The sequence below is a fragment of the Bufo bufo genome, chromosome 1 (assembly GCF_905171765.1).
Source record: "Bufo bufo chromosome 1, aBufBuf1.1, whole genome shotgun sequence".
Taxonomy (NCBI): domain Eukaryota; kingdom Metazoa; phylum Chordata; class Amphibia; order Anura; family Bufonidae; genus Bufo; species Bufo bufo.
The window spans coordinates 568,250,247-568,275,879 of NC_053389.1; the positions used below are offsets into that span (position 1 = coordinate 568,250,247).

The 25,633-nt window shown below is 42.9% G+C and overlaps 1 protein-coding gene across 1 annotated transcript in view; it reads left to right on the plus strand.

The window, feature by feature from the left end:
• CDNF (cerebral dopamine neurotrophic factor) overlaps window positions 1–25,633 on the plus strand; it is a 54,222-nt gene that overhangs the window by 19,857 nt on the left and 8,732 nt on the right. Inside the window, exon 2 of the mRNA XM_040413148.1 lies at window positions 20,126–20,253. Within this exon, the coding sequence (XP_040269082.1) occupies window positions 20,126–20,253 (128 nt within the window). The remainder of the gene's footprint in view (window positions 1–20,125; window positions 20,254–25,633) is intronic.

Genomic DNA, 25,633 nt, shown 5'->3' on the forward strand with positions numbered 1-25,633 from the left:
GTTCATTTTTAGAAGACAGTCAGGTGAATATTGTAAAACAAAACATGCAATGCAACAGCTCTCTGCAAACCAAATAAAGTACAAAAATGCATAATAATTGCAAGTGTTATACTAATAGGTTAGAGATGCTTGGCAAATCATTTTGTACAAAATTATTTGAGCCCGTCTGCCGCACGTCAAGGCGATCTCTGTAAGACGGGCTCAAATAATTTTGTACAAAATGATTTGCCAAGCATCTCTAACTTATTAGTATAGCACTTGCAATTATTATGCATTTTTGTACTTTATTTGGTTTGCAGAGAGCTGTTGCATTGCATGTTTTGTTTTACAGTGTTGTTCTCAGCCATAGCAACGTGCCCCTGCTCTTTGGGATATGCTGACTGACCCCCTTTTTCTTTGCAGCTTGTGCTGGAGGTGTGGCTGCCTCCTTAGTCATGCACTCCTGACCAGCTCGTCTGCCCCATAGGCTAATTTTAATTAGTGTGAGTATATAGCTTGGCCTGCTCTCCCTCACTCACTGGAAGCCATTTGGCACCAGGAGAGAGATAGTTTGTGGACTCTCATTGCAGTCTTTGGTGGCCATTTGGCACCAGGAGTGGTGTGGAGTGGGCCCGGCATGCATGTTGGTACCTGCATTCCTTGGATATAATGGAGGCCATTTTGGCACCAAAAATGACAGAAAGTGAAGCAGGCCCAGCATGCATGTGGAACCTACACTCGCTGAATTATATGGTAGCCGTCATGGCACATAACAGGTAGAATTTAGTGTTAGGAACCCGTCTTACAGAGATCGCCTTGACGTGCGGCAGACGGGCTCAAATAATTTTGTACAAAATGATTTGCCAAGCATCTCTAACTTATTAGTATAGCACTAGCAATTATTATGCAATTTCGTACTTTATTTGGTTTGCAGAGAGCTGTTGAATTGCATGTTTTGTTTTACAGTGTTGTTCTCAGCCATAGCAACGTGCCCCTGCACTTTGGGATGTGCTGACTGACCCCCTTTTTCTTTGCAGTCAGGTGAATATCTCAAACTAGTTAGGCCAGGAGTAGAACCACAAGTCCAAGAAGAGCAGGTAGTGGTAGGACATTCCAAAGTTCAGAACTACGGGCAGTAAGCCGAAGGAGAAGGGACAAGTCAGGTCAATCCATCCACCAAACATTGATCCAAGAAAGCTCCTGGTTAGGGAAATGAATAAAGGGCCAGGCTTTCTGGTCGGTTGGCTAGCTGGGGTAACTGAATGGCTAGCACTCCCCTTTCAGCATCCTTACCTTCCCTGCCATGAAGTAGCAGTGGTTGGCCTGGAGGAAACAGCACTACTGGAGTGTGGCGAGGTAAGTTTGTTACACATATACTTGTGTGAATGACTCCCATGGTTCGTGAACGTACCATGAAAAAAGTCATGATGCTTCATTAGACTAACATTTTAGCTAGTTCTTATTTAGTATTTACTAATGATTTTCTCTGTAATCATTATCAAATTGCATTATATCTAGTAGTAGTTCATAGGACATATAAGATCTAAGCTGAGAAAACATGCAGCACTCCCAGCATGATTTGAGATTTAAGCAAGCGTCTTGAGGTGTTATTTAGCCACTCCTCTGGTGGACTGTCACAGGCATTCACAGTTTACATTAGGAAAGGGTGTAGATGAGTGAAACACAGAAAAGTAAATCTTCATCTGCAGAAGAGAAACCTTCCCTATATACACAGAGCAGTTTACCCATATGTTATATCTTTTATGCTATCTATAGTAGTTCAGTGTCTTACTGTATAAATAGATTTATCTCAGAGTGCTTAATGTGGCCATACACATAAGATTAAAGTCGGCCAGAATGGCAGATTCCGGCCGACTATCATTGGCACGAACTAGCACGAACGAGCATTTGCGATCACCAACAGTCTGCTGAAAATGCGATCCGCCATGCTGGAAAACTTCAGCCGTTTCATGAAACCTGGGACTAACACAGCCATCTCTTGTATCTGCAGAGTTTAACAAAAAGCCAATAAAGAAAATAATAACAAACTAAGTTACAAAATAAAAATAACTGTGCACAGGAAAAGTATTCCTGACACTAATAGTGTATCCATAATGCCCCCCAAGAATAATTGTGTTAAGCTGATACTGTGCCAGGGTGCCCCCCTAGTAATAGTAAAGTAATAGTAAAAGAAATAATTATCAGCCAAAGTTCACTCAGTGTTAACATTCCCCTTAATAGTAATAATGTCCCTTTTGTGCCCCAAAAGTAATAATGACCCCATAGTGCCCATACTACTAATCATGTTCCCCGTAGTCCCCTAGTAGTAATAATTCTCTGTACAATGTGTGCCAGTAGAAAAATGCCCGCTTATAATGTGCACCAGTACAAAAATACTCCCTTATAATGTGTGACAATACAAAAAATACCCCACTTCCTTTCAGATCAGACCTCAAATCAAACCGCCATATCAAATCAGCCCCCTTATATCAGATCCTCAGACCTCCTTATCAGATCCTCAGACCCTCATGTCAGATCCTCCCCATATCAGAAACTCAGACCTTTATATCAGATGCTCAGACCCCCATATCAAATGCTCAGACCCCCATATCAAATGCTCAGGGCCTCATATCGATGCTTAGACCCCCATATCAGATGCTCAGACCCCCATCAGACTCAAAATAAATAAATAAACACCTCTCCTGCTCTCCATGTCCGGTGTCCTCTCCTTCATTCCCCGCTCCCTGGCCTCCCCCGGTCTGCGCTACACTGTCACCTGACTGCATGCAGCCTCAGGTAATAGTGCGCACTGTGCGTCCTGGCGCTGTACGCAGTCAGGACAGTGCAGCGCGTCCTGGAGGAGACCAAGGAGGAGGGGTGAGTACAGCGCTCACAGTGCTTTAGTCCCCTGCTGACTAGTGATGGCTTCCATAATGGAAGCGCTCACTAGTATTCAAGAATGGGCCCCCTCCCATGCTCGGCTCCTGTCCGGCTGCACAGGCAGTATATCCGCCCCTGGCCGAAACTGCATGTTGATGGCATGATCGGCTGAATTGACATTTTTCTCAAGCACCAGGAAGTCTGTTTTTATAAAAAGCTGACTCCCTGGTCGAGCAGTTTAGTTTGTACAAACGATCCCGTGGACAGCTGATCGGCCGATCATTATCTCCAATGTACGGCCAGCTTTAGGACAACCAAAATTTCTCCAAACAGGGATCTAAGAATAGTGGAGGATGTGACCCTTTAAGAACCCATTTACATAGACTAATACACAGGCAATGATCGGGAACAAACTGTTCGTTCATGATCATTTCCGGCTAATGTGAACTACATTTGCATGCAGCAATCATCCCCTGATATTTACTACGATCATTTATCCCCATATAGAGTCCTTGCTTGATGTACTACCATCAAACAATGGTAATATGTGGTGTAAAAGCGATCGGGTCACCCAATAAACAAGTGTTTTGCTAATTTGTTGGGGGGCTGATGGCACACTTACATGCATCAGTTATTGGAAACGAACATTCCTAGAAACATTTTTTACTGGAAAATGGCCCATGTAAAAGGGTCTTTAGGCCCACCTTGGGGGAACACAACAATTGCAAAAACAAACTCCCACCAATTAAACCCTGATGACTTATTCTAATGGTTTAGAATAGATGCTGCGAGGAGTAGCTGATTGTCGGGAAGGAAGCGTTTTTTTCAGACGATCAGCTGTTCAATAAGTGCAGGCGAAGCACTGCATTTATGTACAATGATCACCTCCACAGTATGGGGATGAGCGATGGCTGCTGCTGTCTCTTGCTCCCATACTAAATCATTTTGCCTGGGATCATTGCTCTTGGGCAGCAGACTGCTCTTTAGACAACATGATCTGCTGCCCGGGAACGATGATTGAGGTGTCTGCATCTTCAGTCATTTCACCTGATGAACGCGTGTTTTCTGATAATCGGCCTGAACATCGGGCCTTGTAAATCCAGTTTAAGGATAGGCTGCGGATGTTCACGTCCAGAGAACCCCTTTATTCTTTCTCCTATACAATAGAAATAATTGCTTTAACCACCTCAGCCCCCAGTGCTTAAACACCCTGAAAGACCAGGCCACTTTTTACACTTCTGACCTACACTACTTTCACCGTTTATTGCTCGGTCATGCAACTTACCACCCAAATGAATTTTACCTCCTTTTCTTCTCACTAATAGAGCTTTCATTTGGTGGTATTTCATTGCTGCTGACATTTTTACTTTTTTTGTTATTAAATCGAAATTTAACGATTTTTTTGCAAAAAAATGACATTTTTCACTTTCAGTTGTAAAATTTTGCAAAAAAAACGAGATCCATATAGAAATTTTGCTCTAAATTTATTGTTCTACATGTCTTTGATAAAAAAAAAATGTTTGGGTAAAAAAAAAATGGTTTGGGTAAAAGTTATAGCGTTTACAAACTATGGTACAAAAATGTGAATTTCCACTTTTTGAAGCAGCTCTGACTTTCTGAGCACCTGTCATGTTTCCTGAGGTTCTACAATGGCCAGACAGTACAAACACCCCACAAATGACCCCATTTCGGAAAGTAGACACCCTAAGGTATTCGCTGATGGGCATAGTGAGTTCATAGAACTTTTTATTTTTTGTCACAAGTTAGCGGAAAATTATGATTTTTTTTTTATTTTTTATTTTCTTACAAAGTCTCATATTCCACTAACTTGTGACAAAAAATAAAAACTTCTATGAACTCACTATGCCCATCACGAAATACCTTGGGGTCTCTTCTTTCCAAAATGGGGTCACTTGTGGGGTAGTTATACTGCCCTGGCATTCTAGGGGCCCAAATGTGTGGTAAGGAGTTTGAAATCAAATTCTGTAAAAAATGACCTGTGAAATCCGAAAGGTGCTCTTTGGAATATGGGCCCCTTTGCCCACCTAGGCTGCAAAAAAGTGTCACACATCTGGTATCTCTGTATTCAGGAGAAGTTGAGGAATGTGTTTTGGGGTGTCTTTTTACATATACCCATGCTGGGTGAGATAAATATCTTGGTCAAATGCCAACTTTGTATAGAAAAATGGGAAAAGTTGTCTTTTGCCAAGATATTTCTCTCACCCAGCATGGGTATATGTAAAATGACACCCCAAAACACATTCCCCAACTTCTCCTGAGTACGGAGATACCAGATGTGTGACACTTTTTTGCAGCCTAGGTGGGCAAAGGGGCCCATATTCCAAAGAGCACCTTTCGGATTGCACAGGTCATTTTTTACAGAATTTGATTTCAAACTCCTTACCACACATTTGGGCCCCTAGAATGCCAGGGCAGTATAACTACCCCACAAGTGACCCCATTTTGGAAAGAAGAGACCCCAAGGTATTCGCTGATGGGCATAGTGAGTTCATGGAAGTTTTTATTTTTTGTCACAAGTTAGTGGAATATGAGACTTTGTATGAAAAAAAAAAAAAAAAATCATCATTTTCCACTAACTTGTGACAAAAAATAAAAAATTCTAGGAACTTGCCATGCCCCTCACGGAATACCTTGGGGTGTCTTCTTTCCAAAATGGGGTCACTTGTGGGGTAGTTATACTGCCCTGGCATTTTCCAGGGGCCCTAATGTGTGGTAAGTAGGTAAATGACCTGTGAAATCCTAAAGGTGCTCTTTGGAATATGGGCCCCTTTGCCCACCTAGGCTGCAAAAAAGTGTCATACATGTGGTATCGCCGTATTGAGGAGAAGGTGGGGAATGTGTTTTGGGGTGTCATTTTACATATACCCTTGCTGGGTGAGAGAAATATCTTGGCAAAAGACAACTTTTCCCATTTTTTTATACAAAGTTGGCATTTGACCAAGATATTTCTCTCACCCAGCATGGGTATATGTAAAATGACACCCCAAAACACATTCCCCAACTTCTCCTGAGTACGGCGATACCAGATGTGTGACACTTTTTTGCAGCCTAGATGCGCAAAGGTGCCCAAATTCCTTTTAGGAGGGCATTTTTAGACATTTGGATACCAGACTTCTTCTCACGCTTTGGAGCCCCTAGAATGCCAGGGCAGTATAAATACCCCACATGTGACCCCATTTTGGAAAGAAGACACCCCAAGGTATTCAATGAGGGGCATGGCGAGTTCATAGAAATTTTGTTTTTTTGGCACAAGTTAGCGGAAATTGATATTTTTAATTTTTTTCTCACAAAGTCTCCCTTTCCGCTAACTTGGGACAAAAATTTCAATCTTTCATGGACTCAATATGCCCCTCACGGAATACCTGGGGGTGTCTTCTTTCCGAAATGGGGTCACATGTGGGGTATTTATACTGCCCTGGCATTCTAGGGGCCCTAAAGCGTGAGAAGAAGTCTGGAATATAAATGTCTAAAAAATTTTACGCATTTGGATTCTGTGAGGGGTATGGTGAGTTCATGTGAGATTTTATTTTTTGACACAAGTTAGTGGAATATGAGACTTTGTAAGAAAAAAAAAAATAATTCCGCTAACTTGGGCCAAAAAAATGTCTGAATGGAGCCTTACAGAGGGTGATCAATGACAGGGGGGTGATCAATGACAGGGGGGGTGATCAATGACAGGGGGTTGATCAATGACAGGGGGGTGATCAATGACAGGGGGGTGATCAGGGAGTCTATATGGGGTGATAACCACAGTCATTGATCACGCCCGTGTAAGGCTTCATTCAGACGTCCGTATGCGTTTTGCGGATCCGATCCATCTATCAGTGGATCCGTAAAAATCATGCGGACGTCTGAATGGAGCTTTACAGGGGGGTAATCAATGACAGGGGGGTGATCAGGGAGTCTATATGGGGTGATCACCACAGTCATTGATCATGCCCCTGTAAGGCTTCATTCAGACGTCCGGATGCGTTTTGCGGATCCGATCCATCTATCAGTGGATCCGTAAAAATCATGCGGACGTCTGAATGGAGCTTTACAGGGGGGTAATCAATGACAGGGGGGTAATCAATGACAGGGGGGTGATCAGGGAGTCTATATGGGGTGATCACCACAGTCATTGATCACGCCCCTGTAAGGCGTCATTCAGACGTCCGGATGCGTTTTGCGGATCCGATCCATCTATCAGTGCATCCGTAAAAATCATGCGGACATCTGAATGGAGCTTTACAGGGGGGTGATCAATGACAGGGGGGTAATCAATGACAGGGGGGTGATCAGGGAGTCTATATGGGGTGATAACCACAGTCATTGATCATGCCCCTGTAAGGCTTCATTCAGACGTCCGGATGCGTTTTGCGGATCCGATCCATCTATCAGTGCATCCGTAAAAATCATGCGGACATCTGAATGGAGCTTTACAGGGGGGTAATCAATGACAGGGGGGTGATCGGGGAGTCTATATGGGGTGATCACCACAGTCATTGATCATGCCCCTGTAAGGCTTCATTCAGACGTCCGGATGCGTTTTGCGGATCCGATCCATCTATCAGTGGATCCGTAAAAATCATGCGGACGTCTGAATGGAGCTTTACAGGGGGGTAATCAATGACAGGGGGGTAATCAATGACAGGGGGGTGATCAGGGAGTCTATATGGGGTGATCACCACAGTCATTGATCACGCCCCTGTAAGGCTTCATTCAGATGTCCGGATGCGTTTTGCGGATCCGATCCATCTATCAGTGGATCCGTAAAAATCATGCGGACGTCTGAATGGAGCTTTACAGGGGGGTAATCAATGACAGGGGGGTAATCAATGACAGGGGGGTGATCAGGGAGTCTATATGGGGTGATCACCACAGTCATTGATCACGCCCCTGTAAGGCTTCATTCAGACGTCCGGATGCGTTTTGCGGATCCGATCCATCTATCAGTGCATCCGTAAAAATCATGCGGACATCTGAATGGAGCTTTACAGGGGTGTGATCAATGACAGGGGGGTAATCAATGACAGGGGGGTGATCAGGGAGTCCATATGGGGTGATCACCACAGTCATTGATCATGCCCCTGTAAGGCTTCATTCAGACGTCCGGATGCGTTTTGCGGATCCGATCCATCTATCAGTGCATCCGTAAAAATCATGCGGACATCTGAATGGAGCTTTACAGGGGGGTGATCAGGGAGTCTATATGGGGTGATCACCACAGTCATTGATCACGCCCCTGTAAGGCTTCATTCAGACGTCCGGATGCGTTTTGCGGATCCGATCCATCTATTAGTGGATCCGTAAAAATCATGCGGACGTCTGAATGGAGCTTTACAGGGGGTTGATCAATGACAGGGGGGTAATCAATGACAGGGGGGTGATCAGGGAGTCTATATGGGGTGATCAGGGGTGATCAGGGGCTAATAAGGGGTTAATAAGTGACGGAGGGGGGGTGTAGTGTAGTGTAGTGGTGCTTGTAGGTACTTTACTGAGCTACCTGTGTCCTCTGGTGGTCGATCCAAACAAAGGGGACCACCAGAGGACCAGGTAGCAGGTATATTAGACGCTGTTATCAAAACAGCGTCTAATATACCTGTTAGGGGTTAAAAAAAACACATCTCCAGCCTGCCAGCGAACGATCGCCGCTGGCAGGCTGGAGATCAACTCTCTTACCTTCCGTTCCTGTGAGCGCGCGCGCCTGTGTGCGCGCGTTCACAGGAAGTCTCGCGTCTCGCGAGATGACGCATATATGCGTGACTGTGCGCAGCGCTGCCACCTCCGGAACGCGATCCTGCGTTAGGCGGTCCGGAGGTGGTTAAGTAGCAGTACAGGATAAATATTGAATATTTAGTGCTCATACCCTGCTCTAGTCATATGGCTAATGCATAAAATAAATTTAAGTATATTTGCTAAATTTTACTCAACATAGAGAGTCTTGCTATAAATGTACCTATCTTTTGTAGGTAATTTAGAGTAAAATTCCAACCCAAACTAAGAAATGACGGTATTGCTATGTAATAACTATATACAGTGACATCTTTGAGGGAATTATCTCCTTTGGTTTTCATAAAAATCAGCATAGCTGACAAAAACCTAATATGGGATTTTTAACAAATGTGGTTGTTTAGCCCTATGCATTAATGTATATGGTTGTGTAATGAATTTAAAAGGAACCTGTCATCAGAGCTGGCGCTATGTAACTAACCACATGCTGTCTCTGGTCTCTTAGAGTTCCCAACGGTAATTTTAGTTTTTTTCTCCTCATAGCTTTTTTGAAGAAATCACCTGTCACACCCGTGACAGGTGGTAGAAGAGCTGAAAGACCAGCTGCACGTCAGTGATCTGACAGCTTCTTTTGAGGTGTAGATCATGTGACCATTACTACTCCCTTCTTAGTCTGGCTTTACCCATCACTCCTTGCGGTTGATAGCTCATTCTGTTTGTGGATCGTTTGGTGTCTTGATCTCAGCTGAGTTCCTGCTTTCCAGTTACCCGGAGTTAAGGGTCTTTCCTTTTTGTATTGTGTTTATTTCCCTGTCTCTTGGTACCAGAGCTGAGGCAGACTCTTGCTCCTTCAGCTTGGAAGGACCAGGTCATCTGTGGACCAATCACTATCTTCAGGGACTTCTAGGGTGAGCCAGGGTTAGTTTCCTGCGGATGAACAGTCCTACCATCAGGGTCTGTTCATTCTGTTAGCAGTCAGGGCTCGGGTTGGGATTTATTAGGTGGTGACCTTTCCCTAGTTTGCAGGCCTGGTACCTTCTCCCTCCCTTTTGTGTTTGGTGTGGAGTTCCCCTCACACACCACGCCGTGACATTATCCAATGCCAAAACCGCCATTTTGTTTGTGTCAGTGCGGCGATGGATCCAATCTCTGCACTGGTCGGACAACTACAGGGGTTGTCTTTGGAGGTAGCTGACCTCCGCAAAAGTGTCTCGCAGATCCAGAGACCTCAGGCGGCTGGTTCCGACAGTGGGAATCAGTCTGTCCCTGAACCTAAGGTTGCTCTCCCGGACAGATTTTCCGAGGGCATTGACAATTTAATGCTGTTTAAGGAATTATGCAAATTATATTTTAAGCTACGTACTCATTCTTCTGGTGATGAGCGTCAAAGGGTATAATCATGTCATTGCTTAACCACCTCAGCTTCCCTAGCTTAAACACCCTTAATGACCAGACCACTTTTTACAATTCTGCACTACACTACTTTCATGGTTTATTGCTCGGTCATGCAACTTACCACCCAAATGACTTTTACCTCCTTTTCTTCTCACTAATAGAGCTTTTATTTGGTGGTATTTCATTGCTGCTGACATTTTTACTTTTTTTGTTATAAATCGAAATTTACTGATTTTTTTGCAAAAAAATGTCATTTTTCACTTTCAGTTGTAAAATTTTTCAAATAAAACTACATTTCTATTTAAATTTTTCTCAAAATGTATTGTTCTACATGTCTTTGATAAAAAAAAATGGTTTGGGTAATAAAAAAATGGTTTGGGTAAAAGTTATAGCGTTTACAAACTATGGTACAAAAATGTGAATTTCCGCTTTTTGAAGCAGCTCTGACTTTCTGAGCACCTGTTATGTTTCCTGAGGTTCTACAATGCCCAGACAGTAGAAAAACCCCACAAATGACCCCATTTCGGAAAGTAGACACCCTAAGGTATTCGCTGATGGGCATAGTGAGTTCATAGAACTTTTTATTTTTTGTCACAAGTTAGCGGAAAATGATGATTTTATATATTTTTATATCTTCTTTCCAAAATGGGGTCACTTGTGGGGTAGTTATACTGCCCTGGCATTTTAGGGGCCCTAATGCGTGAGAAGTAGTTTGAAATCAAAATGTGTAAAAAGTGCCCTGTGAAATCCTAAAGGTGCTCTTTGGAATGTGGGCCCCTTTGCCCACCTAGGCTGCAAAAATGTGTCACACATGTGGTATCGCCGTACTCAGGAGAAATTGGGCAATGTGTTTTGGGGTGTCATTTTACATATACCCATGCTGGGTGAGAGAAATATCTCGGCAAAAGACAACTTTTCCCATTTTTTTTTTATACAAAGTTGGTATTTGACCGAGATATTTATCTCACCCAGCATGGGTATATGTTCTGTCCACTGTGGTCAGAGGCACAGAGATATGCAGTGCGCATGCGCCAATTTTCACGCCAGTAACTGGTGCCTGCGCACTCCATACCCCTGTCCCTCTGCCCACAGTGGGCAGAACACTGCGCATGCCCGGGCCCGGCAGTGATGCGCGAACAGCCTATAGGGAAATATAATGTCACAGAGCCACAGGGCTGGCCTGAGCTTACTGAAAGGCGGAGTTAGGCGCGAGCGAGGCGGGGGAACTTGGGCACTTTCAGAAAACTCTCCGCCCCTGGGCACTTGCGACGGCTCATTAGCATATGATAAAAACGACTTTTTGGGCGATTTGAAGCATCTGAAGAACTAAACACGGGTAACATTTGTGTCATATCTTTGTGCCCCACTGAACAATGTCACCTGTTTGAAACCGGTCAGGTAGGTGACAGACTCCCTTTAAGTTGGCTTTTGAAGAATGGCATCATTGGTTGGAAGGAGCAATTCATCCTAATACGGTGCTCACTGATCACAAAAATCTGGCTTACTTGGAGTCAGCTAAACGTCTAAACCCAAGACAGGCCAGATGGCCGTTGTTTTTTACCAGATTTAATTTCATTGTCAGCTATCGCCCTGTAGTTAAGAATATCAAGGCTGATGCCTTGTCACGTAGCTTCCCTGAGGGAGGTGATTCAGAAGATCCTGGCCCGATATTGTCCGAAGTGGTAGTAATATCTGCCCTATATCTCAACCTTGAGGCAGAGGTGTTGGATGCCCAGGGAGAAGCACCAGATTCTTGCCCTCCGGGGAAGTTGTTTGTTCCTTCTGAGCTACGTCACAAGGTGTTCGAGTAACATCACTGTACTGTTCTCACAGGACACCCAGGGAGCAGATCCACTGTCGATCTCGTATTCTGGTGGCCAGTTTTTCGCAAGTGTGTTGAGGACTATGTGTCAGCTTGTAGTACTTGTGCAAGTGCTAAGGTGACACATACCCAGCCTTCCGGATGTTTATTTCTGCTGCCCATTCCTTCTAGACCATGGACTCATTTAGCCATGGATTTTATCACAGATTTACCAAATTCTTCAGGGAAAACTGTGATTGTGATGGTTGTTGATCGCTTTAGTAAGATGGTTCACTTTATAGCTTTACCAGGTCTTCCCAATGCTAAAACTCTTGCACAGGTGTTTGTCGATAACATTGTGAAACTACATGGTATTCCCTCTGATGTGGTGTCTGATAGAGGGACTCAGTTTGTTCCCAAATTCTGGAAGGCGTTCTGTACTCGTCTGGGTGTACAATTGTCCTTTTCTTTGGCCTTTCACCCTCAGTCGAACGGACAGACTGAACACACAAACCAGAATTTGGAGACTTACTTGAGATGTTTTGTCTTAGAGAATCAAGAGGAGTGGTCTTCATTCTTGTCTTTGGCTGAATTTGCCATAAACAACTGTAGACAGGAATCTACTGATAAGTCTCCATTTTTGGGGGGATATGGGTTCCACCCTCAATTTGGCACATTTTCTGGCACTGAGACTTCTGGTATACCTGAAGAGGAAGATTTTCTTTTTCTTTGTCAGCTATTTGGTGAAAAATTTAAAATGATCTGTAAAATATGGGCAAGAAATATAAACGTATGGCTGTGAGATGTATGAATGGTCCGGACCTGAGAGTGGGCGATTCTGTGTGGCTGTCCACAAGAAACATTACGTTGAAAATACCTTCTTGGAAGTTGGGTCGAAAGTTTATTGGTCCATATAAGATCACTGCCATTGTTAACCCGGTAGCCTTTTGTCTTGAGCTCCCCCAAGCTTTGAAAATTCATAATGTGTTCCATAAGTCGTTGTTGAAGAGTTATGTTGAACCTGTTGAACCGTCCACCTTGCTCCCGCTCCTGTGATGGTGGACGGTAATTTGGAATTTCAAATCGCCAGGATAATTGACTCCCGAGTTCTTCGTAGATCCCTCCAGTATCTCGTGCACTGGAAGGGTTATGGACCGGAGGGGAGGATTTGGGTCCCAGCGACCGACGTTAATGCTAAGCGTCTCGTGAAAGCTTTTCTCAGAGCTCATCCAGATAAAGTGGGTCCTGGGTGTCCGCAGGCGACCCGTAGAACAGGGGGTACTGTCACACCCATGACAGGTGGTAGAAAATCTGAAAGACTGGCTGCACGTCAGTAATCTGACAGCTTCTTTTGGTTTCACTTTGTCTGTGTGTTGCTGGGATGTCCACACCTCCTTTTCAGGTGTAGATCATGTGACCATTACTACTCCCTTCTTAGTCTGGCTTTACCCATCACTCTTTGCAGTTGATAGCTCATTCTGGTTGGGGATCATTTGATGTCTGGATCTCGGCTGGGTTCCTGCTTTCCATTTACCCGGAGTTAAGTGTCTTTCCTTTTTGTATTGTGTTTATTTCCCTGTCTCTTGGTACCAGAGCTGAGGCAGACTCTTGTTCCTTCAGCTGGGAAGCACCAGGTCGTCTGTGGCCCAATCTTCAGGGCCTTCTAGGGTAAGCCAGGCTTAGGTTCCTGCGGATGAACAGTCCTACCATCAGGGTCTGTTCATTCTGTTACCAGTCAGGGCTTGGGTTGGGATTTATTAGGTGGTGACCTTTCCCCTTTCCCTAGTTTGCAGGCCTGGTACCTTCTCCCTCTCTTTTGTGTTTGGTGTGGAGTTCCCCTCCCACACCACGCCGTGACATCACCTTTATTAAATACACCTGACATGCCTAAACTTCCTGACCTGGAGTAACTGGGGCGGCTCCGTGTAATCTCTGGAGTCACTGCTGCAAGCCCGATCATCCAGCTCTGGCTGATATTCCTCTAACTTGGCCATGCACAAGATTTTGGAGGCACCAGCAATGACGTGGCCAAGCTGGGGGATTGTCAATCAGAGCCGCCCCAGTGACTCCAGGTCAGGCAGTTTGGGCGTGTCAGGTACATTTGATAAAGGTGATTTCTTCAAAAAGGCTATGAGGAGGAAAAAACTAAATTTACTGATGGGAAGTCTATGATGAGACCAGAGGCAGCATGTGATTAGTTAGCGCCATATCTGATAACAAGTTCCCTTTATGACATATCCTGGATCCACACACTGCAAACCGTTATTTTCCAATGTGTTACAATCATTGTATGCTTTATCATTATTGCACACAATAAGCTCAAAGGTAGAAATCTAAGTGTTACATCTTGGCAGAGTTTTCTTGTCTGAATTTTTAATTCATGTGTCCTCTCTCATGAGTAAAATGTTTATCTAAATCTATGTCACTGATTAACACATATTTTCTTTGGAAAGTCTATTTAAAATCTTTGCTGCGGTGTCAAGTTATCATGTGAAAAGGTTTTGGACCTTGGTCGACTTGATCCAGTGACACACAGTGGGAACTGGAAAATAGTTTGCTGGTCACATGGGAAGCGTTTCAAAGTTTACAGCTGTGGGAAAGCTGAATCTATGAGTTTCCTGCATAACAGGGAACACATCTACACAAACGTTATGCCTCCATAAGAGTTCTAACATCTCCATGAGATACCAGCTTTTACCAATAGTAATCAATAAATATGTGCTTTTTAAAGGGTCACTAACTTTTTAACAACCTTTTGATTTGTCAGACATATCAAAAGTTTAGATTGGTGGGGGTCTGAGCACTGAGACCCTCATCGATTCCTAGAATGAGGGGGGAGAAGCATGCACATAGCAGGCGCTCTCTCCTCGCTTCTGAGGACAGAATCGAGACAGGCCCATAGACTTCAATGGAGCCCAGCAAGGAGAGAGAGCGGGCTAGGCGTGCACTTCTCTCCCCTCATTCTAGAGATCGGTGGAGGTTTCAGCACAGATCTAAACTTTTGAAATGTCTCAATGACGTATCAAAAGTTGTTTCAAAATTTTGTGAAGTGACCCTTTAAGTTCAGCTCAGAGGGGAATTTATCACAAGAGTAATATTTGAAGTTTGTTTTTGTTTGAATTTGCGTTGGTTTACCTTGAACCAAATTTATGAACTGTCACACGTTGTTTGTTAAAAGGAACCTGTCACGTGGATTTTGTGTATAGAGCTGAGGACATGGGCTACTAGATGGCCGCTAGCACATCCGCAATATCCAGTCCCCATAGCTCTGTGTGCTTTTATTGTGGAAAAAAAATGATTTGATACATATGCAAATTAACCTGAGAAGAGTCAGAGCTTGAAAATATGACTCTTCTCTGGTCACACAAGTAAGATATGACTCTTTTATGCTAATTTGCATATGTATCAAATCGTTTTTTTTTTTTACACAATAAAAGCACACAGAGCTTTGGGGACTGGGTATTACGGATGTGCTAGCGGTGATCTAGCAACCCATGCCCTCAGCTCTATACACAAAATCCCGGTAACAGGTTCCCTTTAAAGGGGTTGGCCACCTTAAGTATAAAAAACAATAAAGTGCCCCAGAAAATAACTAAAGCCAAGAGGAATTTGTATCATGACAGATATACTGTACATATATCATTTTTCTACTGCATTCGGCATAGCATGCTCCCATTAATGAGAGGCTTTGTGGGCGGAGCAGCTGCAAAGTGAAAGTAAAAATCCCAGCATGCATCACAGCAAAGCGTCTCCAGGGGAGCAGTCACATGACATCTCTGCCTACTTGTAATGCCATAGTGACAACAGCACATTAGGTGTCATTTCATCAGTGCTTTAGCATACCTCCCAACTTTAGAATAGAAGGAAGAGGGACACTACGTGCCCAAGGCTACTTTCACACTTGTGGTTTTTGCGGATCCGTCATGGATCTGCAAAAACGGTTATGTTACCATAATAGAACCGCATGCATCCGTCATAAACTGATCCATTTGTATTAGGTCTTCCATAACCATAACGGATCCATCTTGAACAACCTTGAAAGTGAATGGGGGACGGATCCGTTTTCTATTGCGTCAGAGAAAGGGGGACGCATCCGTTTGGCTCAGTTTCATCAGGCGGACAGCGTTTTGGTGTCCGCCTCCAAAGCGGAATGGTGACTGATCGGAGGCAAACTGATGCATTCTGAGTGCATCCTTTTCCATTCAGAATGCATTAGGGCAAAACTGATCCATTTTCGACATACCTCCCCGTACTAGGACCGCCACTGAAATCCGGGACTGTCCTGCCGGATACTGGAAGGAGGTATGGCTTTAGGCCTTATGCACATGACCATAGCCTGCCTGTGCCTGTATTGTGGCCAGCGAACAGGGGGTCCGCAATATACAGGCACCAGCCGTGTGCGCACCGTATCAAGTGATGGGTCTGAAATCCGAAAGATACGGTGTGATCTGGAATGGAAGCACAGATCGGAAACCTATGGAGTGCATCCATGGGTTTTCTGTCCATGCCTCTGCACTGCGAAAAAGTACTGTCGGATGCAGATTGCAGACCCCATTTAAATGAATGGGTTCATGTCTGCAGACAGAGGACACACTGTCAGCGCCCATGCATTGCAATGTATACACACACACACATACACATGTGTGTAAATATATGTATATAAATATATATATATATACATACACATATGTATATATACATATGTACACATACTTAGGCTCCATTTACACATCCGCAATTCCATTCCACATTTTGCGGAATGGAATTGCGGACCCATACATTTCTATGGGGCCGCACGACGTGCGGACCCGCACTTCCGGGTCCGCAATTCCGATCCTGAAAAAAATAAAACCTGTCATATTCTTGTCCGCAATAGCGGACAAGAATAGGCATATTCTCTTAGTGCCAGCAATGTGCGGTTTGCAAATTGCGGAACGCACATTGCCGCTGTCCGTGTTTTGCGGATCCGTGGATCCGCAAAACACACAGGGATGTGTGAATGGACCCTTAGACATAAATACATACACACACATACATATAGATACATACACACATATATACATATATATTCACATACGGTCAGTGCCCATGCATTGCGGGCCACTGTCACGAGGGTGTCGAGGACCACGCCTGACTCCGTTATACCCGGGGTCAGGAAGTCACAGCGGTTGGCTGCACGCTCTATTTAAGATAGGGCTGTTTTCCTTATGGTAGCTTTCTGGGTTTGCTTTGCAAACCCTTTTGGCTCACTTAGGGATCCGTAGCTCCTTCTCCTCAGCTGTTCCTTGTCCAGCACTCCCAGACCTCCTTATATTTCGCTCTCACACTTCTCTGGTTGCCAGAGATAGAGCTTCCTGCCTGGACATCTATTCTGACCTTTTGGAGCTGTGTTGCTGCGTTCGCTGGTAGCTGGTCCAGTACGCTACCCTCCAGATCCCTGTTGGACCTTTTTTGGTTTATTGTGGTCGCCCACCTGGGTGTATGTGTTTGTATGTTTTGTCTGTCCTCTCCCTGGTGTTTCCCTCTTAGTGATAGTGGTGTGGACTAGTGATCCCACCGGCCTGTTCACTATCCAGGGCTCATATTAGGGAAAGCCAGGGTTTAGGCACGTGATCGCCGCACGGGTGAGGAACCCGTCTAGGGACGTCAGGGCAGTCAGGTGCCAGCCGCAAGGTGAGTTAGGGGTCACCACCTTTCCCTCTCCCTTGGGCAGGGCTTTCCCTGTTTTCCTCCCTGTGCGTGACGTCGGTCATTACAGCCACAATGTATATACACATATAAATATATTAAACACGTGTGTTATATTTTGTGTATAAATAAATATGTATGTGTGTGTGTGTATATATATATAGCAAAACAACAGCACTCTCATTAGATGAAAATAGAAAAAAGATTATTCACCCATGTGGACGCGATGTTTGTGTGTGTGTGTGTATATATATATATATATATATATATATATATATAATACAAAAAGCAGGCAGCACTCCAAGGTAAAGGTGTATGTATGTATATATGTGTGTATATACAGTACAGACCAAAAGTTTGGACACACCTTCTCATTCAAAGAGTTTTCTTTATTTTCATGACTATGAAAATTGTAGATTCACACTGAAGGCATCAAAACTATGAATTAACACATGTGGAATTATATACATAACAAACAAGTGTGAAACAACTGAAAATATGTCATATTCTAGGTTCTTCAAAGTAGCCACCTTTTGCTTTGATTACTGCTTTGCACACTCTTGGCATTCTCTTGATGAGCTTCAAGAGGTAGTCCCCTGAAATGGTTTTCACTTCACAGGTGTGCCCTGTCAGGTTTAATAAGTGGGATTTCTTGCCTTATAAATGGGGTTGGGACCATCAGTTGCATTGAGGAGAAGTCAGGTGGATACACAGCTGATAGTCCTACTGAATAGACTGTTAGTATTTGTATTATGGCAAAAAAAAAGCAGCTAAGTAAAGAAAAACGAGTGGCCATCATTCCTTTAAGAAATGAAGGTCAGTCAGTCAGCCGAAAAATTGGGAAAACTTTGAAAGTAAGGGCTATTTGACCATGAAGGAGAGTGATGGGGTGCTGCGCCAGATGACCTGCCTCCACAGTCACCGGACCCGAACCCAATGGAGATGCTTTGGGGTGAGCTGGACCGCAGAGTGAAGGCAAAAGGGCCAACAAGTGCTAAGCATCTCTGGGAACTCCTTCAAGACTGTTGGACGACCATTTCAGGGGACTACCTCTTGAAGCTCATCAAGAGAATGCCAAGAGTGTGCAAAGCAGTAATAAAAGCAAAAGGTGGCTACTTTGAAGAACCTAGAATATGACATATTTTCAGTTGTTTCACACTTGTTTGTTATGTATATAATTCCACATGTGTTACTTCATAGTTTTGATGCCTTCATAGTCATGAAAATAAAGAAAACTCTTTGAATGAGAAGGTGTGTCCAAACTTTTGGTCTGTACTGTATATATATATATATATATATATATATATATTACACACAAAATCATAGTTCCTGTCTAGATGTCCTCCTTTCCCTGTTGGTTGCAGGGGGCATGGCCTAACGGAACCGGTGGGCGTGGCTTAGCGATCGGCTGTTTGTAGAGCGGGAACAAGCAGCTGATTCCTGTCAGAGTTGGAGCGGGCAGCAGGGAGCCGACCACTGACAGGAGCAGACTGCACATGCGCATGGACGAGCTTCCTCTCAAGCTCCTCCATGTCGCGTGCAGCCATGGACGAACACAGCTGCAAGGTAGAGCTGGGCTGAGGGGAGTGGCTTATAATTGAAAAAAAAGCAGGCAGGTGTGTTTAATGAAGTATATTAGGAACTTCATTTTTTCCCTGCCTGCCACACTGTAGTGGAGAGTATTTAAAGAGTGGCCAACCCCTTTAAATTAGATGCATCTTTAAACCTAACAATTATAGGGGTCATTTACCAAGACCCTATACCAGATTTCAGGCGTAAAAGAGTCACAAACCATTACAAAAGCTACTCCAGTTCTCCTATGCCACCCCCTACTGGTGTGACATTGGGACTGTTTTAGCGACTTTTTAAAAAGTCTCAGGGGGTCATTAATCAATCTGAAATACAACTAAATTAGGCATATTTCAGGCGCAGATTGTGGAACAACAGCTAGTTGTGCCGCAACCTGCAACTTCTCCCCACTCATGCCAAGTCTAAAATTGTGGGCGTGGTGTGGTCGGGGAAGGGAACAGGCCGGCAGGCCTGTCTCATTTACCATTTTCTATGCCTGTTTTAGGTGTAGAAAATGGTTTAAATATAAGACAGCAAGGAAGCTGTCTTACATTTAGAACTGGCGGAGGATCTGCCAAAGTTATGAAGAGGCCGGTGCCAGCTTAGGGCTTTATTAAGACCGGCGCCTAAAATGCCGGTCTTAATAAATGTGCCCCTCAGTTGATAAATCTGGAGTGAAGTTCATTAATATAGCTAAACATGCTCACTTTCCCACCGACGTTCAAGAACTGGAGCTCCTATTTTGTGACTTTTTGATGCCAGAATTCTGGAGAACAGGGCATGATAAATTCCCCCTTGATATGTTGTAGTTTGCACATTTTCAAGTTATTACTGTTTACTGCCATGATATTACTTATTACAAGCCAAACTATGATATGATATGGGCTGTGTCAGCACACCATTTCTAAGTTGCACCCTGCAAGGGTCAACCATAACCTTGGTAAATTAAGTCAGCCTAGACAGTTGTCAATTTTACTTGTGCTAGATAAAATAATAATGATGGATGACATAGAGAAAAGCAGCAAGTATCATAAATATGGTCTGTTAATGCAAATCTGTTTCTTTTATTTCTATCTTCAGTCTGTAAGGAATATCTGGACAGATTTTACCAGTCTTTACTAGAAAGGAATATTGACTTTACTCCAGCGACCATAGAGAGAGAATTAATCAACACATGCAGAGATGCTACAGGAAAAGAAAACCGCCTGGTAAGAATCAACATGTTTGTATTTGAACACATCCATCTGGGACGCTGTAGTTCAAAGCATGCTTGGCCCAGCGACAAAACACATGTACGAAACACACTGATCAGCAGTGGAATATGCAAAATGGTATCCTGCCATGTAAAGATATGGAAATTAAATGCTTATAATAAGGAAAGTATAATCACGTCACAATGGAAGTTTCTCAACAATTTTTTATTTATTCATTTTCATATTGAGACAGATATTACAATAACTGTATGCTGTATATCACAATATCTAGCCCAATCATATAGATAATAAAACATAAAAAAATGCTACAAATAAGGCAAACACGTGCACACATACACACAACAGACAGGTACGAAAACACACAGCCACGCTTTTTACATTACAGACACACTCCCTACATAGATACATCAATGCACATTTACTAATATGCAGACATGCGAGCACGTTTTCTACATACATGCACACACATGCACACACTCATTACATACTGGCATGCATACATCCACACTAATCACTTACACACATATTATGGATCCTTATTTCCTAGACGAGGCAGCTTGGGTGCAGTTGTAGAGGTCTCCTGAGGGCAAATTATGTTCTGTGTGTGGTTCCCTGAACCAACAGACAACAGCATTAAGACTGCAGAGTCACTGATTTGCTTATCAGCCTACACAAACCTTCCTTCTCCTCTGGTGGATTCTTAAAGGGTTTTTCAGGCAATAGCCTGGCCAGAACACAACAAGCCAGGACCCTGTAAATGGAGGAATGGGAGCTAGCACGCAGGACCAGAGAGATAGAGAGCATATAAAGGAGGGTAATTAATAGTAAATTACTCCTGGAGAACCTCTTTAAAGGCTATGTACACCTTCTGAGGCAATTTTTTTTTATGATTGCATGTTACTTATTTTAAGCTAAAAATCAATTCCTCATTTGGCCTTTATTAAAAATATTGAGCTGTTCTGTCAGAAAAGGTTAAGTGTTTTTCTAGCTGTGTGACTGGTACTTTCACTTTCACTTTGTGCTGGTCATCTAATAAACCTTATCTCTAAACTACTGAGAGGTCATAAACACTTATATAAGCCACATTCTTATCAGTAAGATAAGAACTGAGCTATAATGAGTGTTTATAAGGTCAGAGAGCAGAGATAAGGAGTCTGTCTGCCCCTGGTCTGACGGAAAAGGCAGAAAATCCAAAGGGTGCTTCTAAAACTTGTCAGCTCTGTACACAAAAAGGGACACCATATTTTTAATTTTTAAGACCAATTAAAAAAAATATTTTAGCTCAAAATGAGTACAATGCAATAATTTAAAAAAATGCCCCCAAAAATGGTCATAGCCTTTAAGCAATAGCCTGACCTTGCTGATCGAAGCTACTTTTCTTTTCTTTTTTTTTTTAGGCACTAACTATAGTGCTGCCCCCTAGATTCTAATTTTCATTTTATAGATCATAATAAATTAAGGATATTTTCCATTTACATGCTGCTAAAATAACAATCCAGTGAAGGGTTATGACATTTACTTACATAGTATGGTGCCATCCAGTGTTCAAAGTGTATAGAAATTTGCTGTCCATCTGCTGTGCGGACTGCTGCTGGTCACACGTTCGGAGCAATTCTCCCCACAGCCAGGTATCTGCATAGTGATTACTTTTTGCCGGGAAGAGAGACATTTTTTTTAGCTCCTCTGCAGTGAACACCAGGAGGATAGCTTTTATCTTGTCTGCAAGGGGGCTGAGGATCACTACGCAGAGACTTGGCTGTGGGAAGAGGGACTGAGTATGCGTGACAAGCAGCACACAGCTTAGCAGATGTACCTGTACACTATTATACACTTTGTACACCAGATGGCACCATGCCATATAAAGGAAATGGCAAATATGATTATTTTATTATGATTTATAAGATGAATAAAGCATGCAAATGAATGTCATGTAATGGTGAAAGAACCACTATAAGGTGACCATACACATTAGTCTAAAGTTGACCAAATCAGGCTATTTAAACCAAAGTGGTCTTGGTTGGGTGAAATATAAAAGGAACCTGTCAGAATTTGTTACTTGCTTTTGGGCTGCTAAACTACCAGGAAGGTGTAATGCTCCATGGCTTAGCTCTCTAACAATACCCCTGTGAGTTTGGGCTGTTACAAGCTTTTCAGTAAGGAAATACCATGGTCATTGTCTGGAACCACAACCAGCAAACTGTGAAACTGCTACCAGCCTTCCTTAACAACTCTGGTTGGTAGGAAGCTAAGGCTGTCCTTAGGTGTTTCACCAGAGACTGGCGATAGGCCAGGTGGACTAGGCTTCTAGGGACCCAGGTTACATCTGCAGAGTAAGGTAGCAGAAAATTGGTATGAGGCCTACTAGAATAACTGGGGTGCAAAGACTAATAGAAAAGCAGGGTCAGAACTAGGAGACAGAGCCCAAACAGCAGACAATGGGTTAATCCAGAAACTAACCACTGTCAAAATACCAGGAGGATCATTAGAGGACAATTGAGCAGACGAGATATTAACCCAGAAACTAGCCATGGTCGGTACACAGAGCATTAACAAGCAGGTCTAGAGTTCAGGTACAATTCACAGAGGTGCAAACTGAGCCAGGACACATGTGCAACCACCAGAAGCTGCTATGACCTAAATACCCTGTCTAGCTCTGGGGCTGGAAGCTGAGCCAGGATCCTGACTGGCTCAGCTTCCAGTCACACTGATTGGTCAACCCTCCCAGCACAGCCCTGCACAAAGTTTTGACTGGGTAAACTCCTGACAATTACCCTAGAGAACAGAAAGAGAAGTTAGAATATACTGAAGATCATTACAGGAATCTCCAGCGGTATTGGGCAGATGTGCATGGCCTATATATGATGCCGAGGAGAGGACAACTTGCTTTAATATGCACTTGCAGTGAAGCAAGGTGTACTGTCCTTGGCTTCACATATGAATGCGCCTGATGCTGTAGGATATGAGTCTGGGACTTACCTCCATTCTACCTTCTTTTCCAAGTAATCCCACAATGGCCAGGTTTCACAGCAGCATTGTAGAAAGCCATCTCCAGCTGCATAGGCTGCCCAAAAGCATGGAACAAATTCCCTTGAACAATAAACGATTATTTTATAGTATGGAAATAAGTTGGGTGTATTTAAAATTTTCATTCCATCACTAATCCTCAAAAGATATTTTCTTGAAAGAACATTCCCCGAAAGATCATTTCTCCTTTGCCCATGTCATTGAAAATGTATAGCCCAATGGAAAGACTGCAAATGCCAATATGGAATAAAATGTGTGTGGCTGCATAATTCTCGCTCACCAAATGATTGTTCATTCAGTGGTTGCAGAACCATCAGCTATGTGCATGGTGACCCGAAAATGTGTATGACTGCTTCGGTGTAACAGTAGCTCACCAGACAATTGTTTATTTGATTGTAGATTGTAAGGCCCTTGTAGATTGAAAGCCTTCTCAGGCATGCTTATTGTATTTGTTTTTTATTATGTATGTGTATCCCTTATCATTTGTTCAGCACCATGGAATAAATTGTGCTTTAATAATAATTAATAATAATAATAATAATAATAATAATAAATACTGACTTAAAGGAGATGAATGTGCATTAAAGCTGTTTTCCTATCATAAGAAGTTACAGCATATAAGTTAAGTCACTTCATTATCGGTTTGACCTCTACGTAGCCTGCTGAAAGTAAATGGGACTTTGTTGAAGCTCCCTGTACAGGAAATATCTGCGTAGGAGACTAAGTGGTAAACTACAGTAGCTCCATTCTGAGGATTGGCAGGGGCCCTGGCAGTTGTATTCTCACTGACCAGCAAGTGATAGCATATCCTAGTGATATACCTTCACATCTATAAGTAAAATAAAACTTTTAAATTTACCATTTACTCTTTTTCTTTTCAGATATCCATAGCTTTTCATGAATGTGTAAGTAAATGGTTAATAGTTATGCAAAAAAAAATAATTATCTGTAACAGGTCATTTTCTATAAAGTTTATTTCATAGAATATTCAGACCAAGCCCATATTTCCAAATGGGTTAATTATACTGTATACTAATTACTTACACAAAAATATAATGGAGATACCATCATTTACTCAGTTAGTGTACAGAGCTGTTGGCAGGTTTAGATTGGGTTCACATCACCTTTTTGTTTTATGTTCTTCTGATCCGTCAGAAAAAGAAATTTAAAAATTGATCCTTTATTTTGAGCAAATGGATGCAAAATAAGCACAACAGATGCTCAAAATAAAAGATCTATTTTTTAATTCATTCTTTTGTTGTTCTGACTGATCAGAAGACTGGAGAAGAAAACGGTGATGTGAACCCGGCCTTATAGTTATATATTAGATATTACCTGTGTAAGGGAACATTCTTATATTGTGTAACAAATGTGGATTTGCCACTTCAGATTGTGTGCAGCAAATACGCATCATTTTACCGTGCCAGCAAAGTGTTTCGGCCCCTAAAGATGTTTTCTAGAACTTACCTATTGATGACTTATCCTTAGGAAAGGTCATCAATATCAGTTGTTTTTACAAGCTGTGACACTGGAACCAGGCACTGGGATGACACGGCTCCGTACATTGTGTATTGGTTGTGCCTGGTTACTGTATCGCTGATCCCATTCACTGGAACTACATGGCTCTGGTTGTGGCGATGTAGGGATGGAAACAGTGGGCGTGGAATGTAACTGTTCGCCTGACAAACGATCTGTTACATGATTGCACTTACATGACACTCTGCCTATCTAAAGGGTTTTCATTTCAACGTAAACAACTCATTCGTCACTTGATTAAATCAATTACTCATGTAAAGGAGCCTTTAGTAATGGGATAGATATCATATCTACAAAAATGTTGTCTCCATGTGAATAGGAAAAAGCACTGCCTGTGGCATAGTGCTCATGTTATGCCATTAAGGGCCTGATCAAGGTCCAGGCAAAAATGTGAGCCCCTCCTGAGTTCTTCTTGAAGAGATGCAAACGGGGTTGTCAGGAATCTGTTGTCTTCTGCTCATTAACTATTAGGGTGTTGAGGTTCTATTATTTACAACTAAAATATAGGAAAGGATACACAAATTGATACTCTCCCGCAGTCATTAGTTAATATTTCTAAACTGATACCAGGGGGAAAATTAGTCTCTAAAATTTATGAATGTTTATTACAACGAAAAACTAAGAAGAGAGCAGCCACTTGCTTAATGCTTAAATGGCGAGATGCTATAAACCCCCAGCGAGAAGAGTTTTGGGATCTGGCTATACAAGAAAAAAAAATGGTCTCAAAGAATTTTTCTTATAGGATTACCCAATTTAATATATTATATCTCCTGTACTATTCTCCTAGGATATTAATGAAGTGTTACAAACCTAA